Here is a 14760-nt window from a genome sequence, read left to right as displayed (position 1 = left end):
GTCGGAGGGTCAGTGCTGAGGGAGTGCCGCACTGTCGGAGGGTCAGTACTTGATTGGATGCAATTTCTTTCTTTTTTTCTTTTGCAGTCTCTTAGTCAGACTGAAGGTCAGTTAGATTTGTCTAATTCATCCAGTTGTTGTGGCACATTTCTTTTACAGATGGCTTGCTGCTTTGCTGAGATTATAATCAGTGCATAGACCTGCGATATAAATAGAATTCCTCCATTAGTGACAAGACATAGTGACCTCGGCTGATCATTTAATCCAGATTGCTGGTTTTTAATTAATCAAAGTTTAGATAAATCCATTGCAAGAATAAATATCTCAATATTTCACAGCTCCAATCTGGCGTGTACTGCCTGGTAACCTGCAGGCCTGATCCTGACCCTTCATAGGGACAATAGCAGAGAGCTGGGTGGTGGAAGTGATGATGGTCACGGAGATGGTGATGATGGTGGTGGAGGGGAGCAGGGAGCTGTCTCATTCCTCCTGTCCTAACCAGTACCCACCAATCCTTCACTATCTCTGTAGCTGCTTCCTTTCAAACCCTTAGAAACATAGAAGATAGGAACAGGAGGAGGCCATTTGGCCCTTTGAGTCTGCTCGGCCATTCCTCACGATCATGGCTGATCATCCAACTCAATAGCCTAATCCTGCTTCTTCCCCATAACCTTTGATCCCATTCGCCCCAAATGCTATATCTAGCTGCCTCTTGAATACATTCAATGTTTTGGCATCAACTGCTTCCTGTGGTAATGAATTCCACAGGCTCACCACTCTTTGGGTGAAGAAATGTCTCCTCGTCTCCGTCCTAAATCATCTACCCCGAATCCTCAGACTGTGACCCCTAGTTCTGGACACACCCACCTTCGGGAACATCCTCCCTGCATCTACCCAGTCCAGTCCTGTTAGAATTTTATAAGTCTCTATGAGATCCTCCCTCATTCGTCTGAACTCCAGCGAAAACAATCCCGACCGAGTCAATCTCTCCTCATACATCAGACCCACCATCCCCGGAATTAGCCTGGTAAACCTTCACTGTACTCCCTTGAGAGCAAGAGCATCCTTCCTCAGAAAAGGAACCCAAAACTGCACACAATATTCCAGGTGTGGCCTCACCAAGGCCCTGTATAACTGCAACAACACATCCCTGCTCCTGTACTCGAAACCTCTCGCAATGAAAGACAACATACCATTTGCCTTCTTTACCACCTGCTGCACCTGCATGCTTACCTTCAGTGACTGGTGTACAAGGACACCCAGGTCCCGCTGCAAGTTTGGGTCCTCAGATCCTGGAGATTTGTCTGCCTTTGTTCTGTTAGTTTGTCCTTTGTGATAGACACTTGCCTCCCATTAGCACCTTGCTTATGGTTGGGATGTTTTTATTGTCCTCCAGCATGAAGTTCAATGCAAAATATTGGTTTAATTATTGCCATTTCCCCTGTGCTCTGTTATGAATTCTCCAGTTGCATCCTCTGAGGGTCCCACACTTACATTTTATTTACAAGGACTCTTTCTCCACAGCTCAATGTGGTAAGGAGTTCCAAAGACTCACAACCCTCCGAGAGAAGAAATTCCTCCTCATCTCCGTCTTAAATTAGTGCCCCTTTATTCTGAGACAATGCCCTCTGGTCCTAGACTCTCCCATGAGGGAAACATCCTCTCAGCATTGATTCTGTCAAGCCCCTTCACAATCCAACATGTTTCAATGAGATCATCTCCCATTCTTCTAAACCCCAGTGAGTAGAGTCCCAACCTGTTTAACCTTTGCTCATAAGGCAATCCCTCCATCTCAGGGATCATCCTAGTGAACCTTCGGTGAACTACCTCTAATGAAATGCTATCTTTCCTTAATTAAGGAGACCAAAACTGCTCACCGTGCTCCAGATGTGGTCTCCCCAGCACCTTGTACAGTTGCAGTAAGACGTCCCTATTCTTATACTCCAACTCCCTTCAAATAAGGGGTCAACATTCCATTACCCTTCCTGATTACCTGCTGCCATGGTGTGCTAGCTTTCTGTGTTTCGTGCACAAATTGCCCTGCTCCCACCAACCACCTTCCCCCCCGCCCCCGCCACTCCCCCAGTCCCTTTCTGTTGCAGCTTGCTGCAGTTTTTCTCCATTTAAGTAATATTTTGCCCTTTTGTTCTCCCTTCCAAAATGTGAAACTTCACATTTTCCCACAATGTGCTGCATTTGCCAATGTTTTTCCCACTTAGTTAACCCTCTCTGTAATCACTAAGTTTTTGACAACCAATCATTGTTTCTGAAGTGTTGCCACTGAAGGAAACACAGCAGTCAATTTACATGCAGCTAGCTCCTATCGACAGCAATAGGAGAATGATCAGCTATTCAGTTTTTGTTTGTGAGAATTGTTTTGGGTTAATTATTAATCAGTGTAACAAGGGAACTCCCAGGCTGTCTGTTGTAGCAATGACATGGGTGTCGTTTCCATTTGCCTGAGATGGAAGGCAAGGCTTTGGTTTCTCGTTGCAGCCATATGATGGCACCACTGACAGTTTAGCACTCCCTTGGTATTTCACTGAGAGTAGAATAAAACCGTAAGATATAGGAACAGAATTAGACTATTCGGCCCATCAAATCTGCTCTACCATTCAATCATGGCTGATATGTTTCTCACCCACATTCTCCTGCTTTCTCCCCATAACCCTTGATTCCCTGACCAATCAAGAACTTGTCTATCTCTGTGTTAAATACACTCAATGACTTGGCCTCCACAGTCCTCTGAGGCAATGAGTCCCACAGATTCACCACCCTCTGGCTGCAGAAATTCCTCCTCATCTCAGCTCTAAAGAGTCATGCTTTCACTCTGAGGCGGTGCCCTTGGGTCCTAGTCTCTCCTACTAGTGGAAACATCTCCACGTCCACTCCATCCAGGCCTCTCAGTATTCTGTAAGTTACAATCAGATCCCCGTTCATCCTTCTAAACTCTATCGAGTACAGACCCAGACTCCTCAACTGCTCCTCATGACAAGCTCTTGATCTCAGGGATCATTCTGGACCACCTTCAACGCCAGCAAATCCTTCTTTAGTATCAGTTCTAATGTTGCAATCAGAGAGTGCTGCTCACTGAAATAAACTTATCTCCTTCTCAATAGAAAGATTACATGGATAACCCTCATCCTCCAGTACATTTTAGACCTGAACCTAGTTCAAAGATGTTTCTGCAATTTCCTCATCTATATCCCTCACATTTGAGCTGAGAGGCCTTTTCCATTGTAAATTCCAAAGATTATTTTCCAGTATTATTTCCTGATTTGTGGGCCTCCTGGTTAATTACGCCATTGCCTTCCCTTGTTCCAGAATGATCTACTCAGGATCCAACTTTCTTAATGAACCCAGTGGAGTTAATTTGAATGTTGTTCAATATTTCAAAGTGTCGGGTAATGATTCGGAAACTTGCTTCACAATTCTCCTGACTTTTACTTTCATTGAATGTTGGCCAAAATTAAAATTACTCCTAGGATGTGCTTACACTTGATTAGAATTGTACAGAATGCGTAGCACTGAAATAGGCCATTCAGCCCAATGGGACCATGCTGGCATTCCTGTTCCACATGAGCCTCCTCCCACTCTGCTTCATCTCACCCTGTCAGAGGCATTCTCAGGTGGTGTTTGCGGATAATTATAATGTGCAGGGACATGGGGAAAATGCAGGAGATTGACACTCGGTAATAGAACCAGACTAGACATTATAAGATTTGTTAATGCACCCCTATGATTCAAAACATTTCTGAAGACTGTCCAAAATAAAAACCGAAAGAACTGAGGATGCTGTAAATCAGAAACAAAAACAAAAGTTACAGGTCTGGCAGCATGTGGGGAGAGAAATCAGAGTTAATGTTTCAGGTCTGGTGACCCTTCCTCCAACTCCTCCTGTTGTGAAGAAGAGTCACCGGACCCGAAACATTAACTCTGATTTTTCTTCACAGACCAGCTGAGCTTTTCCAGCAACTTCTGGTTTTGTTTCTGAAGATTCTGTTGTTTACTTTAGTGTGGGTTATTGTGTTTGAACCCCTGTAATGGTTTGCTTTTATTTGTTGCAGTTACGTCTTGTGGAAGGAGGAATTGGCTGTGACCATTCAGAATGACATTATTGCTAGTCCTGTTGGTGTTCGGTAAGTCTCCCTGTCTCTTTTTCAGAAAGTCAGTCACTGAACACACTAAAACATATTCATAGCCATAGGATCTCAGCTGTTGTGTTGAGTCATTGACCGTTCCAATCTGTTCTCTCATTTGATATGATCATGAAGTTATATAAATTGGTTATGGTAGGGATTTTCATTCTATTTACCCATTTATTATTCAGGTTATTCATTCAATAATATTCATATTCTTGCCCAGTACATGTAACAATCTCAGCTCTCACTGTGTTCCCTGGGGAGAGAGTGTAATTGTGTTATATGGACTGAGACCTTGACATTTTGTACCCAACCCGTTCTGAGATGTTATTACACCACTCTGGAGCAGGATAGAACTCGAAATGTAGCCTCCCGGTCTCGAGGTAGGGATATTACCATGGTGCCTCAAAATCCCCTTTGTCTGAGACCTAATGGGATGAGGAAACAGATGGTGGATGTACTAAAATAAAACAAAGAGCTGCAGATTGGAGATCTGAAACACAGAAAAACAGAAATTGCTGGAGAAATTCTGCAGGTGTGGCAGAGAGAAACAGAGTTAACATCCCAAAACCGTACTCAATGGAGTTGAGAGGACGGGGGGCGGGGAGGGGATCAGATTGAAACTCACAGAGTACTGAGTGGCCTGGATTGAGTGGACATGGAGCAGATGTTGCCACCAGTAGTAGAGACTAGGATCCATGGGCACAGCTTCAGAGTGAAGGGATAGCCCTTTGAAACTGAGATGAGGAGGAATTTTTTTCAGCCGGAAGATGGTGAATCCATGGAACTCATTGCTGCAGAGGGCTGTGGAGGACAAGTCATTGAGTGTCTTTAAGACAGAAATAGATAGGTTTCTGATTATTAAGGGGATCAAGGGTTACATAGAAAAACATTTCAACCATTTTGAATGACAAGGCCTTTCAATGGGCTGAATGGCCTAATTCTGTTCCTAATCTTATGGTTTTTATGGAGTCTAGTGACCCTTTGTCAGTGCCCTTTTTCATGGAGATATTAATGAAGGATTAATTAGGTGTGAATTGGCTGTATAAATATGGGGAGCTGTAATCAATTGGGGGATAAGTTTTATGAACTGTAGCTAACTGAAATAAAGCTCTTACTAAAAAGATGGACTTGAACTCTATTTAAAGAGTTCAAAATTTCCACTGCTCTCTGTGTAAGGAGATGTTTCCTGACATCACCCACGTGTGGCCCAGCTCAATTTTGTACCTTGTTCTGTGACCATCCCCAACCACACATCTACCCCCATCTCTTCACCCCCACCACCAGAAATAAGTGCCTTCTATTGATTATATCAACCTCTTTAATCATCTTAAATAGCTTGATCAGAATGCCTGTCAATCTCCTATACTCCACATTCATCCCTGCTCTCTGTAGTTTGTAACTGCAATCAAACTCTTTTAAATCATTTAAAAAAAAACAGAAATTGCTGGAAAAATTCAGCAGGTTTGGCAGCATCTGTGGAGAGAGAGCAGAGTTAATGTTTTGAGTCCAGTATGACACTTCCAAAGGAAGCCCTGAATTCTGTTTTAAGTAAAAGAGGATATGCTGATAGAGACATTGATATCGGTTATGATAGGGGTATTCATTTTATTTACCCATTGGCATTGAATAACCTTAATATTCTTGCCCAATTAAAAATATCAATCTCAGCTTTTAAATTTTATCAAGACACCCGTCCTGAAATTCCCAGTCTGGGTGGTGGGTTATTTCAAATGTGGGGTTCAGTGAGTTGTAATCTCACTCCTGGGTCAGTGCAAAGAGTTGAGCACTTAATCCAGGTTGACCACTCTGTGCAGTACAAGAGGTTGAAGGTCGAAGGTCAGATGTTAAGCCGAGGTCCCTGTGTCTTCTTTCAGGTGGAATGGAGAAGATCAGTAGTCACTGTTTGAAAGAAAAGCAAAGGGTTCTCCCCTGTGTCGTACCCAATATTTCTCCCACAGTCAACATCACAACAAAAAAACAAATGCTCTGCTCATTCTGACAGCCTGTCACATATCCTACATTGACTCCAGTTCCCACATGTGGCCTGGTATCTCTGGTGAGACACACTGTTTGGTCAGCACGGCACATGTTGTGGTCAAGGTCACTGGAACTATCTGAGATGTCTCGGATTAATTTACAGCCACCTATCCTTTTGATTGGTGTTAGTCTAAGTTGTGAATACTGTGTGAGGAAGGATGCCCACGCAAAGTCTTCAATTGAAGAAAATTTCAATCCTCATGAATGGAATTGGTTTATTATATAGTATTTAATAGAATTGGAATTAGTTTATTGTCAGAAGTACAGGAACACAGTGAAAAGTGTACAAAGTAGCCAATCACTGGTGCCATCTCAGGTACAAAAGCCCGAATTTAAAGAAACCATCTACATACAAAAACCGACATAACATTATATCTGATATAGAGGACAGTTCTCTTGTGAGACCATCAAGCTCAGTTTAAGAGTAAGAACACATTAGTTACATGGAATTGGCACTAAAAATGGTCTTGCAGTTTAGACTAACTGGTACACTCTCAACACAACGCAACACATTCTCCCCGTGTCTGTGTGGGTTTCCTCCGGGTGCTCCGGTTTCCTCCCACAGTCCAAAGATGTGCAGTCTAGGTGGATTGGCCATGCTAAATTGCCCACAGTGTTCAGGGATGTGTAGGTTAGGCGGGTTATGAGGGATGGGTCAGTGTGGACTAGTTGGGCCGAAGGGCCTGTTTCCACACTGTAGGGTTTCTATGAACTGGTACACTCTCAAGCTCCTCCCAAGACCAGTCCTTTGTCTCCTAATGGGTGGAGCTTATCATGTGATGACAGTTAATTCTTTCAGACTCTTACTGCCTTATGCAACAGAAACCATTCCTCTTTGGCCTGGGAAACAGTTTGGCTGCTCCAGAGATTGCAAGTGGTGCTATATAAATGGAAAACGTGCTTGAATTTTTTTTTTCCGAATGGTCTACAGTCAGGTCTTAATGATCTCATGTGAAGGTCATTTGTGCCTTTAAGTAAGGATTTGGGTGTGTGATCCTGATTTAAAGTTGTGATGAGTGACATTAGAGAGAAGCTCTGTGTAAACTATCCCCACACCCTCCCTCTCACCCCGGGCGCCTGGGGTCCATTGGCTATTGTAGAGTGGGAAGCTCATTACCTCCACTCATTGCAGTGATATTCTCTCATTGCTGACAACACCTCAGTTTGTATAGCTGCCTCCACAGGGTCAATGTCACAAACCCAGAGCCTTGTCACTGTGAAAATCTCAGCACAGCTAGTGGCCGCGGTTACAGCTCATCATTTGTGTTGTCTAAGACTGAAAAACAGGCTGTACAATCCTAAAGCCCCTTACATATGGAAATATCAGCACTTCAGTTTGTACAGATACATCCAAAACGAGCACATTCTTACAAGGTTGCTGGCTGGTTGAACAATACTGAATGAAAATCCTGAAGGGGTTTACTATCTACTATTCCGCTGAGGAGTGACAAGCCAGTGCCAGGCCAAAGACTGTGTGTGAAAATAATCGGCAAATGTATAAACGTCCTCAGTTAGTTGCCTAGCTACAGATACAAAGGGTTTATAGCAGGGCACACAGAGTTCAAAATACAAAGATTGTCTGCAAAATGTAGGGTGGGAAACTGGTAGGGAGCTAACGTGAAACGGCCTGTTGATTATTCAGTTTCTAATCAAGGCTGACACTCGGAGAGCAAAGACAATGCTCCAAACTCGAGTCTTTTAGATTCAAAGTTAAGCCCAGGTCCTGCTGGGGTCAATGTTAAAGGTCCCTTTTGTGTAGCTGGAAGACCATAGGGGAGGCATTTCCTGGTGATTGTCGGTACTTGAATGTACCCTGGCCGTACCAATCCCAAACCCCTGCAATGCTGGGGTTCCTGTTGTTATAAATGTCCTAGAAAGCCGAGGCCAGAGGCCAAGGCTGACCTCCCGCTGATTGCTAGCCCAGGCTGAGGGCCATCATGATCTGAGCTTCAATATCCACATTCCAGCAATTCCATCTCCACACTATAGCCTCCTTCACCTCCAGATCCACGAATTCCAGCTCCTTCTGATTCCACTCTGGATTCACTGACTCTGCAATTCTTCATTGTTTGGCACCAACATTAACTACCACTTCCCTGCTACCTCCATCCCTTCCTCCTGTCCCTTCACTCCCTCTCCTCACCTCTGCCACTCTCCCTCTCTCTCCAGCTCCCTTTTCCTCCTGGTCTTTCTGTCTTGGTTTCCTTCTGCACCTCCCTCCCACTCTCGTTACCCCACCTCTCCTCCTCTCTCACCTTCATTCAGCTGTGTCCCTCTCTCCCTATTCCCTTTCCTTTCTCAACCTCTACCTCCAGTGGGTAGCATGCTGAGCTGTGAGGTGGGGAGGAAGGTGAGTTTGAGTCCCCGTACTCCAGGGATTGAGCACTAAAGCTCTTGGCAGTGCAGTACCGAGAGATAGCTACATTTGCCTGCCGTCTGGTTATAACCATAAGAAGTAGGAGCAGGAGGAGGCCATTCAGCCCATTGAGCCTGCTGCACCATTCAATAAGAACATGGCTGATCTGGTTATAGCCGTAACTACACTTTTCTGTGCCCCACCCCAACACACACACACACACATACACACACACACACACACACACACACACAAAATGGCCTTTGACTGCCTAGGTGATCAATACTCTATCTAACTCAGCCATGAATATGTTGAACAACACAGCCTTAACTGCTCTTTGACTTCAGATTTGATGTCTCTGTTGAGTTAAAAATGGAAGGAACTGCAGATGCTGTTCTCTGAGGAAGGGTCTTTGGACCTGAAAAGTTAACTTCGATTTATCTCGACAGATGCTGTCAGACCTGCTAAGCGTATCCAGCAGTTTGTGTTTTGGTCTCTGTTGTTGGTTTCCAGAACATGTTCAAGCTGTAGATGCTGATTGCTTGGTTTTTGTGAAAGATGCGTGATGTTCTATACTCCAACACCACTGCACATCATTAGCAATGACCTTGTGTAGTGATACTGAAGTCAAATTAGTCAAGACATTTACTAGGTAGCTCACAAATCTAACAAATCATTGACAACAAGGTGCAGGACTGGATGAACACAGCAGGCCAAGCAGCATCATAGGAGCAGAAAGGCTGACGTTTCGGGCCTAGACCCTTCATCAGAAATGGGGGAGAGAGGGGGAGGCGGATAGAAGATGGATAGGGGAGAAGATAGGTGGAGAGGAAACAGACAGGTTGAAGAGGCGGGGATGGAGCCAGTAAAGGTGAGTGTAGGTGGGGAGTTAGGGAGGGGATAGGTCAGTCCAGGGAGGACGGACAGGTCAAGGGGGCGGGATGAGGTTAGTAGGTAGGAGATGGGGGTGCGGCTTGAGGTGGGAGGAGGGGATAGGTGGGAGGAAGAACAGGTTAGGGAGGCGGGGACGAGCTGGACTGGTTTTGGGATGCGGTAGGGGGAGGGGAGATTTTGAAGCTTGTGAAATCTACATTGATACCATTGGGCTGCAGGGTTCCCAAGCGGAATATGAGTTGCTGTTCCTGCAACCTTCGGGTGGCATCGTTGTGGCACTGCAGGAGGCCCAGGATGGACATGTCGTCTGAAGAATGGGAGGGGGAGTTGAAATGGTTCGCGACTGGGAGGTGCAGTTGTTTATTGCGAACCGAGCGTAGGTGTTCTGCAAAGTGGTCCCCGAGTCTCCGCTTGGTTTCCCTGATGTAGAGGAGGCCACAACGGGTACAGCGGATACAGTATACCACATTGGCAGATGTGCAAGTGAACATCTGCTTGATGTGGAAAGTCATTGAAACAAATCATTGCACTTCTTTCACATCTGCTCATTGCTGCATCTCTGCTACAGCTCTCACTTAGTTAGGATCTGGGTGAAGTCCTGTCACTGTCAGTACATGACCTGTGTACTTGACTTTAGGAATCTTCAATTAGAACCTTTTCTTGTTCAGCTTCAGGTTTATCTAGTGAGTTCTGTGTTGCAGATGAGGCTGTGTGATGGTTTCTTCCATTGTATCTCCAAATTCATAGATTAACAGAACAAACATGACAGCTTCCAGTCCAGGAAGATAACTGACTGTCTCGTGCTGTTTGCAACGATATTCTTATGGAGCAGTGGAAATGCCAAATGGCCCACCAGTATCTCCTGAATGGAATCCAGAATAGGGTTAGAAAATTGTTGATTTCATCCAGCTTCACTTGCCAGTCACCATCTTTCCTAAAGGAGACAATGAAGTCTTAGCAAGTTGTGGCAAAATTTCTTCAATGGTTGGCATGGAATGTCTTCAGAGGTTTTTTCAGATCCTTTCCAGATTATTGTACTACTCTCATGCTGCTAATCCATTCTGTAAGATTGTTACTTTCTTGATCACGCCCGTATTTTCCAGCTCCTCGATTGTCTTTCAGGCTGGATGTAAGGGCAGCTGGAACTCTGTTTGGTACATGCTGAATTAGTATCATACTTTCTTCTACGTCGATGTAATATTCACCAGGAAGAAATCCAAGATGTGTATTTGCGTGTTTGTAATTATTTAGGATCTGTTCAGCAATCAGTGATTTAGTGGCCAGTGAAACACTGCAAATCTTTACCATTAATATTCTCTAGATGATGATTGACTACCTCAGAGCTTCTGTACAGATCATTGGTCTCCTCTCTCAGCAGATATGCTCTCACAGCAGGATCTCTTATGTCTCAAAATCCCATTTATAATGAAATCATCTTTCAGTTGTCCACAGGGTTCAGCTAGATATTTCAGTGACTTTACAGACTGATCAATAATCTCTGTGGTTCCTTGAGCCCTAATGTTGAATGCATGCTGTTCAAAAGTAACGTAAGAAAGTTCAAAATATATCATGTTTCCAGTCTGTTTTTCCTGTTCCTCAGTGAGATATAGGATCCAATACAACTTGTGGCACTTACTCTTTAGCACAAATAGCAAAGTTACTCCTCTTATTTGTTGAGGTTTCTTGTTTAACTCTGTAGCTACCTTGTTGTTTTGCAACTGAGAGTGGAGGAAATTCCATTCTTGTCTTGTATTATCTTTTATTTATATAGCAGCGGGGACTTGAAAAATCACAATCATTCTGATTCAACCAGTCGATCGAAATTGCGACTAATTCTTCCTTCATGTTTCTTAGAGTAGCAAGCTCTCTTCCAGCTCTGAAAATCCACACAACTTCAGCTGCATGTTTCTGACACAATTTTGTGTTTTTTAATGGCCAGTGCTTCCAAATCAAAAGCATCAGAGATCACCTGACTATGGCAACTCATCAGTGTATATAGTCCTTACAAATGCATTTCTCTAAACATGGTGAACTTTCTCTGAACTGTTTCCAATATACGTTTATCACTCCTTAAGTAAGAAGATCAAAACTGTGAGCCTCATCAGTCCCCTGTGCAGTTGTAGCAAGATTTCAAACGAAAGTAGAATCCCTGCAGTGTGGGAAGAGACCATTCAGCCCATCAAGTCTCCACTGACTCTCCAAAGGGCATCCCACCCCCTACCCCCTCCCTGTAACCCTGCATTTCCCATGGCTAACCCACCTAGCCTGCACTTCCCTGGACACTCTGGGCAATTTAGCATGGCCAATCCACCCTAACCTGCACATCTTTGGATTGTGAGAGGAAACCCAGACACAGGGAGAACGTGCAAACTCCACACAGACAGTTACCAAGTGCCAATGACATTCCCGGCTTGGATATTTCAACTGGCCTTGGTGCCTGAAGGATTTTTAAAAATATCATTCACAGGATGTAGGCATTTCTGGATAGGCCAGCACTTATTGCCCATCTCTAATTGCCTAGACGATAGTTAAGAGTAGAGTCAACTGCATTGGGTCTGGAGTCATGTGTAGACCAGACTAGGTAAGGATTTCCCTGCCTGAAGAGCTTAGTGAACCAGATGGGCACGTCCCTGATAATCGACAATGGTTTCATTGTCACCATTAGATTCTTAACCCAGTTTTTTTTTGACTCGTAAAGCATAGAAACAGGTCCTTCAGCCCATCATGTCTATGCTGACCAACAAGCACCAAACTACACCCATCCCATTTACCTGTACTTGGTTCATACCTACGGTGCCATTGTAAGTGCTTGTCCAGATGCTTCTTAAATGTTGTGAGAGTCACTGCCTCCACCACCCTCTCAATGTTTAAGAAGCATCTAAATTATTGAATTGAAATTCCTGGCAGGGTTCAAACCCAGGTCCCCTGAACATTACCTGGATCTCTGGATTAATATTCTCAAAATAATACAATGTGGCTATCATGAACCTTGAGTAGGAATCAACTCCAGCTCACTCTGTGAAGAATTACAGTGCCACACCAGAAAGCCAAGAAACATTTACACGTGGACAGCCAATGGTACTAGGAGCCTAGCTCAGCTATGATGAACCTCATGGTTGGACAGCTAGGTAGCTCACTGTGTTAAGGTTCCTTTAAGGGGTTGGCTCTGACTGAATGACTTGTGGAAGTAGGACACTGGTGTAAGTTCAGCAGCTTCCTGTGGGCCATGTATGAGCGAAGGTGGGAAAATGAATGTGGAGTTTATCATTCTGTCAGTGAGGTAGTGTACAACTGTTTGTAAATAAGGAGTTGCAAAGGATAGGTTGAATTTTAGGCTGTGTGTATGTGGATAATTCCCTTCACAATGAAGATATGTTTGAAATATGTACTTTGTCCTGATCTATGCCATCCAGTTTGTCAATTAATCATTGACTCTGGTGACGAGAAGGTAACAGTGACTGTAGCCGGGAGTCACTCAGGGAGGGACTAGGAGGACTCAATGCCAGCTATTCACTTCCTGTCACTCTTCCATTCCACTCTTGGCTCTGTGTCAGAACGCTGAGAGCTCAAGCCTCACTTCCAAGGCATAAACCAATTTGATAGTGTGTGGTACTGAGGGAGTGCAGCACTGTTGCAGGTACCATTAGACATTAAACTAAGGCCACCCACTGCCCTCCCAGGGTGCACCTGATGGACTCCTTGACTGTTATGTTGCAAATTAGAAGGAGAGTGCTCCCAGGGGTCCTGGCCAATATTTATCAGCTATGTAGTGCTTTGAAATTTGTGTCACAGGAAGAAGGCATTTAGCACACTTGCCTTCATTGCTCAAACCATTGTTGACAGGAGCTGGGATGTCATGTTGAGGTTGTACAGAAGGTTGGTGAGACCACTTTTGGAATATTGTGTGCAGTTCTGGTTGCACTCTATAGGAAGAATACTATTAAATTGGAGAGGGTTCAGAAAAAATTTGCCAGGCTAATTGCCGGCACTGGAGGGCTTGAGTTATAAGGAGAGGTTGGATAGGCTGGGGCTTTTCTCACTGGAGCGTAGGAGGTTGAGGGGTGACCTTATAGAGGTTTATAAAATCATGAGGGGCATGGATAAGGTGAATAGCAAAGGTCTTTTCCCTAGGGTGGGGGTGTTCAAAACTAGGGAGCATACTTTTAAGGTGAGAGAAGAAAGATTTAAAAGGGACCTGAGGGGCAACTTTTTCACACCAAGGAGAGTGGTGGACACCGGAATGGTTCCTACATTTAAAAGACATTTGGATAGGTAGATGAATAGGAAAGGTTGATAGAGGGATACAGGCCAGGAGCAGGCAAGTAGGACTGGTTTAGTTTGTGAAAGTTAGTCAGCATGAGTTGGACCAAAGGGTCTGTTTCTGTGCTGTATGCCTCTATGATCTAAATAACATAATTGAAAACTAAATACCTGGTCATTTGTTGTATTGTTGTGCATAAATTGGCTGCTGCATTTCCTATATTATCGCAAGAACTGGATTTCATAAGTTATTTAATTGGCTGCAAAACACTTTGTGATATCATGTAGTTGAAAAAGGTGCTGGAGAAAGAAAGGTCCTTTAAGTTTTCTTCAGCTGATGAAATTGCGTCTCGATGATGGTGGGGCCAGGAGAGGTATCACCGATTGTCGTAAAAAGCCCATCAGGTTCACTCATGTCCTTCAGGGAAGGAAATCTGCAATTCTTACCCGGGTCTGACCTACATGTGACTCCAGACCCGCAGCAATGTGCTTCAAACTGAACTGCCCTCCGAAAGGGCTCAGTGAGCCACTTAGATCAAAGACAATTTGGGATGCACAATAAATGCGGGACGTGCCGGTGACATCTATGAATAAATAAAAAGGAAAGAAATTTTCCATTCAATTGGCACGTTTTTGCTATACTCATCTGCTGCTCCTTTCAGAGGTTAATCATTACAGGTTCCACAAATCAAGGTGGAGATGTGAGAATCTAACGTCTAAAGGTGTGTGCAGTCAGCAATCACTAATGGGAATATTTCAAATAGTGTGCATGTTACTCAGTTGAACTTTATGTTCCAAATGCTTTCGTATTGCATCAGGATTGGAGCTGCTTCCCTGAGCTCCCTATGGGGTATACAGCACTCTCGGAGCTCCCTATGGGGTATACAGCACTCTCGGAGCGCCCTATGGGCTATACAGCACTCTCGGAGCTCCCTATGGGCTATACAGCACTCTCAGAGCTCCCTATGGGGTATACAGCACTCTCGGAGCTCCCTATGGGGTATACAGCACTCTCGGAGCTCCCTATGGGGTATACAGCACTCTCGGAGCTCCCTATGGGGTATACAG

The 14760-nt window shown here is 44.3% G+C and overlaps 1 protein-coding gene across 1 annotated transcript in view; it reads left to right on the top strand.

Moving 5' to 3' along the window:
- Positions 1–14760, top strand: part of LOC109923605 (laminin subunit beta-1-like) — a 162646-nt gene that overhangs the window by 7478 nt on the left and 140408 nt on the right. The window contains exon 2 of the mRNA XM_048606657.1: positions 4068–4139. Coding sequence (XP_048462614.1) covers positions 4109–4139 — 31 coding nt within the window. The 5' untranslated portion in view covers positions 4068–4108. The remainder of the gene's footprint in view (positions 1–4067; positions 4140–14760) is intronic.

Source organism: Rhincodon typus, chromosome 16, assembly GCF_021869965.1.
Source record: "Rhincodon typus isolate 14 chromosome 16, sRhiTyp1.1, whole genome shotgun sequence".
Lineage (NCBI taxonomy): Eukaryota > Metazoa > Chordata > Chondrichthyes > Orectolobiformes > Rhincodontidae > Rhincodon > Rhincodon typus.
The sequence above is the reverse complement of the archived record's forward strand: the minus strand, read 5'-3'. Positions and strand labels throughout refer to the sequence as shown.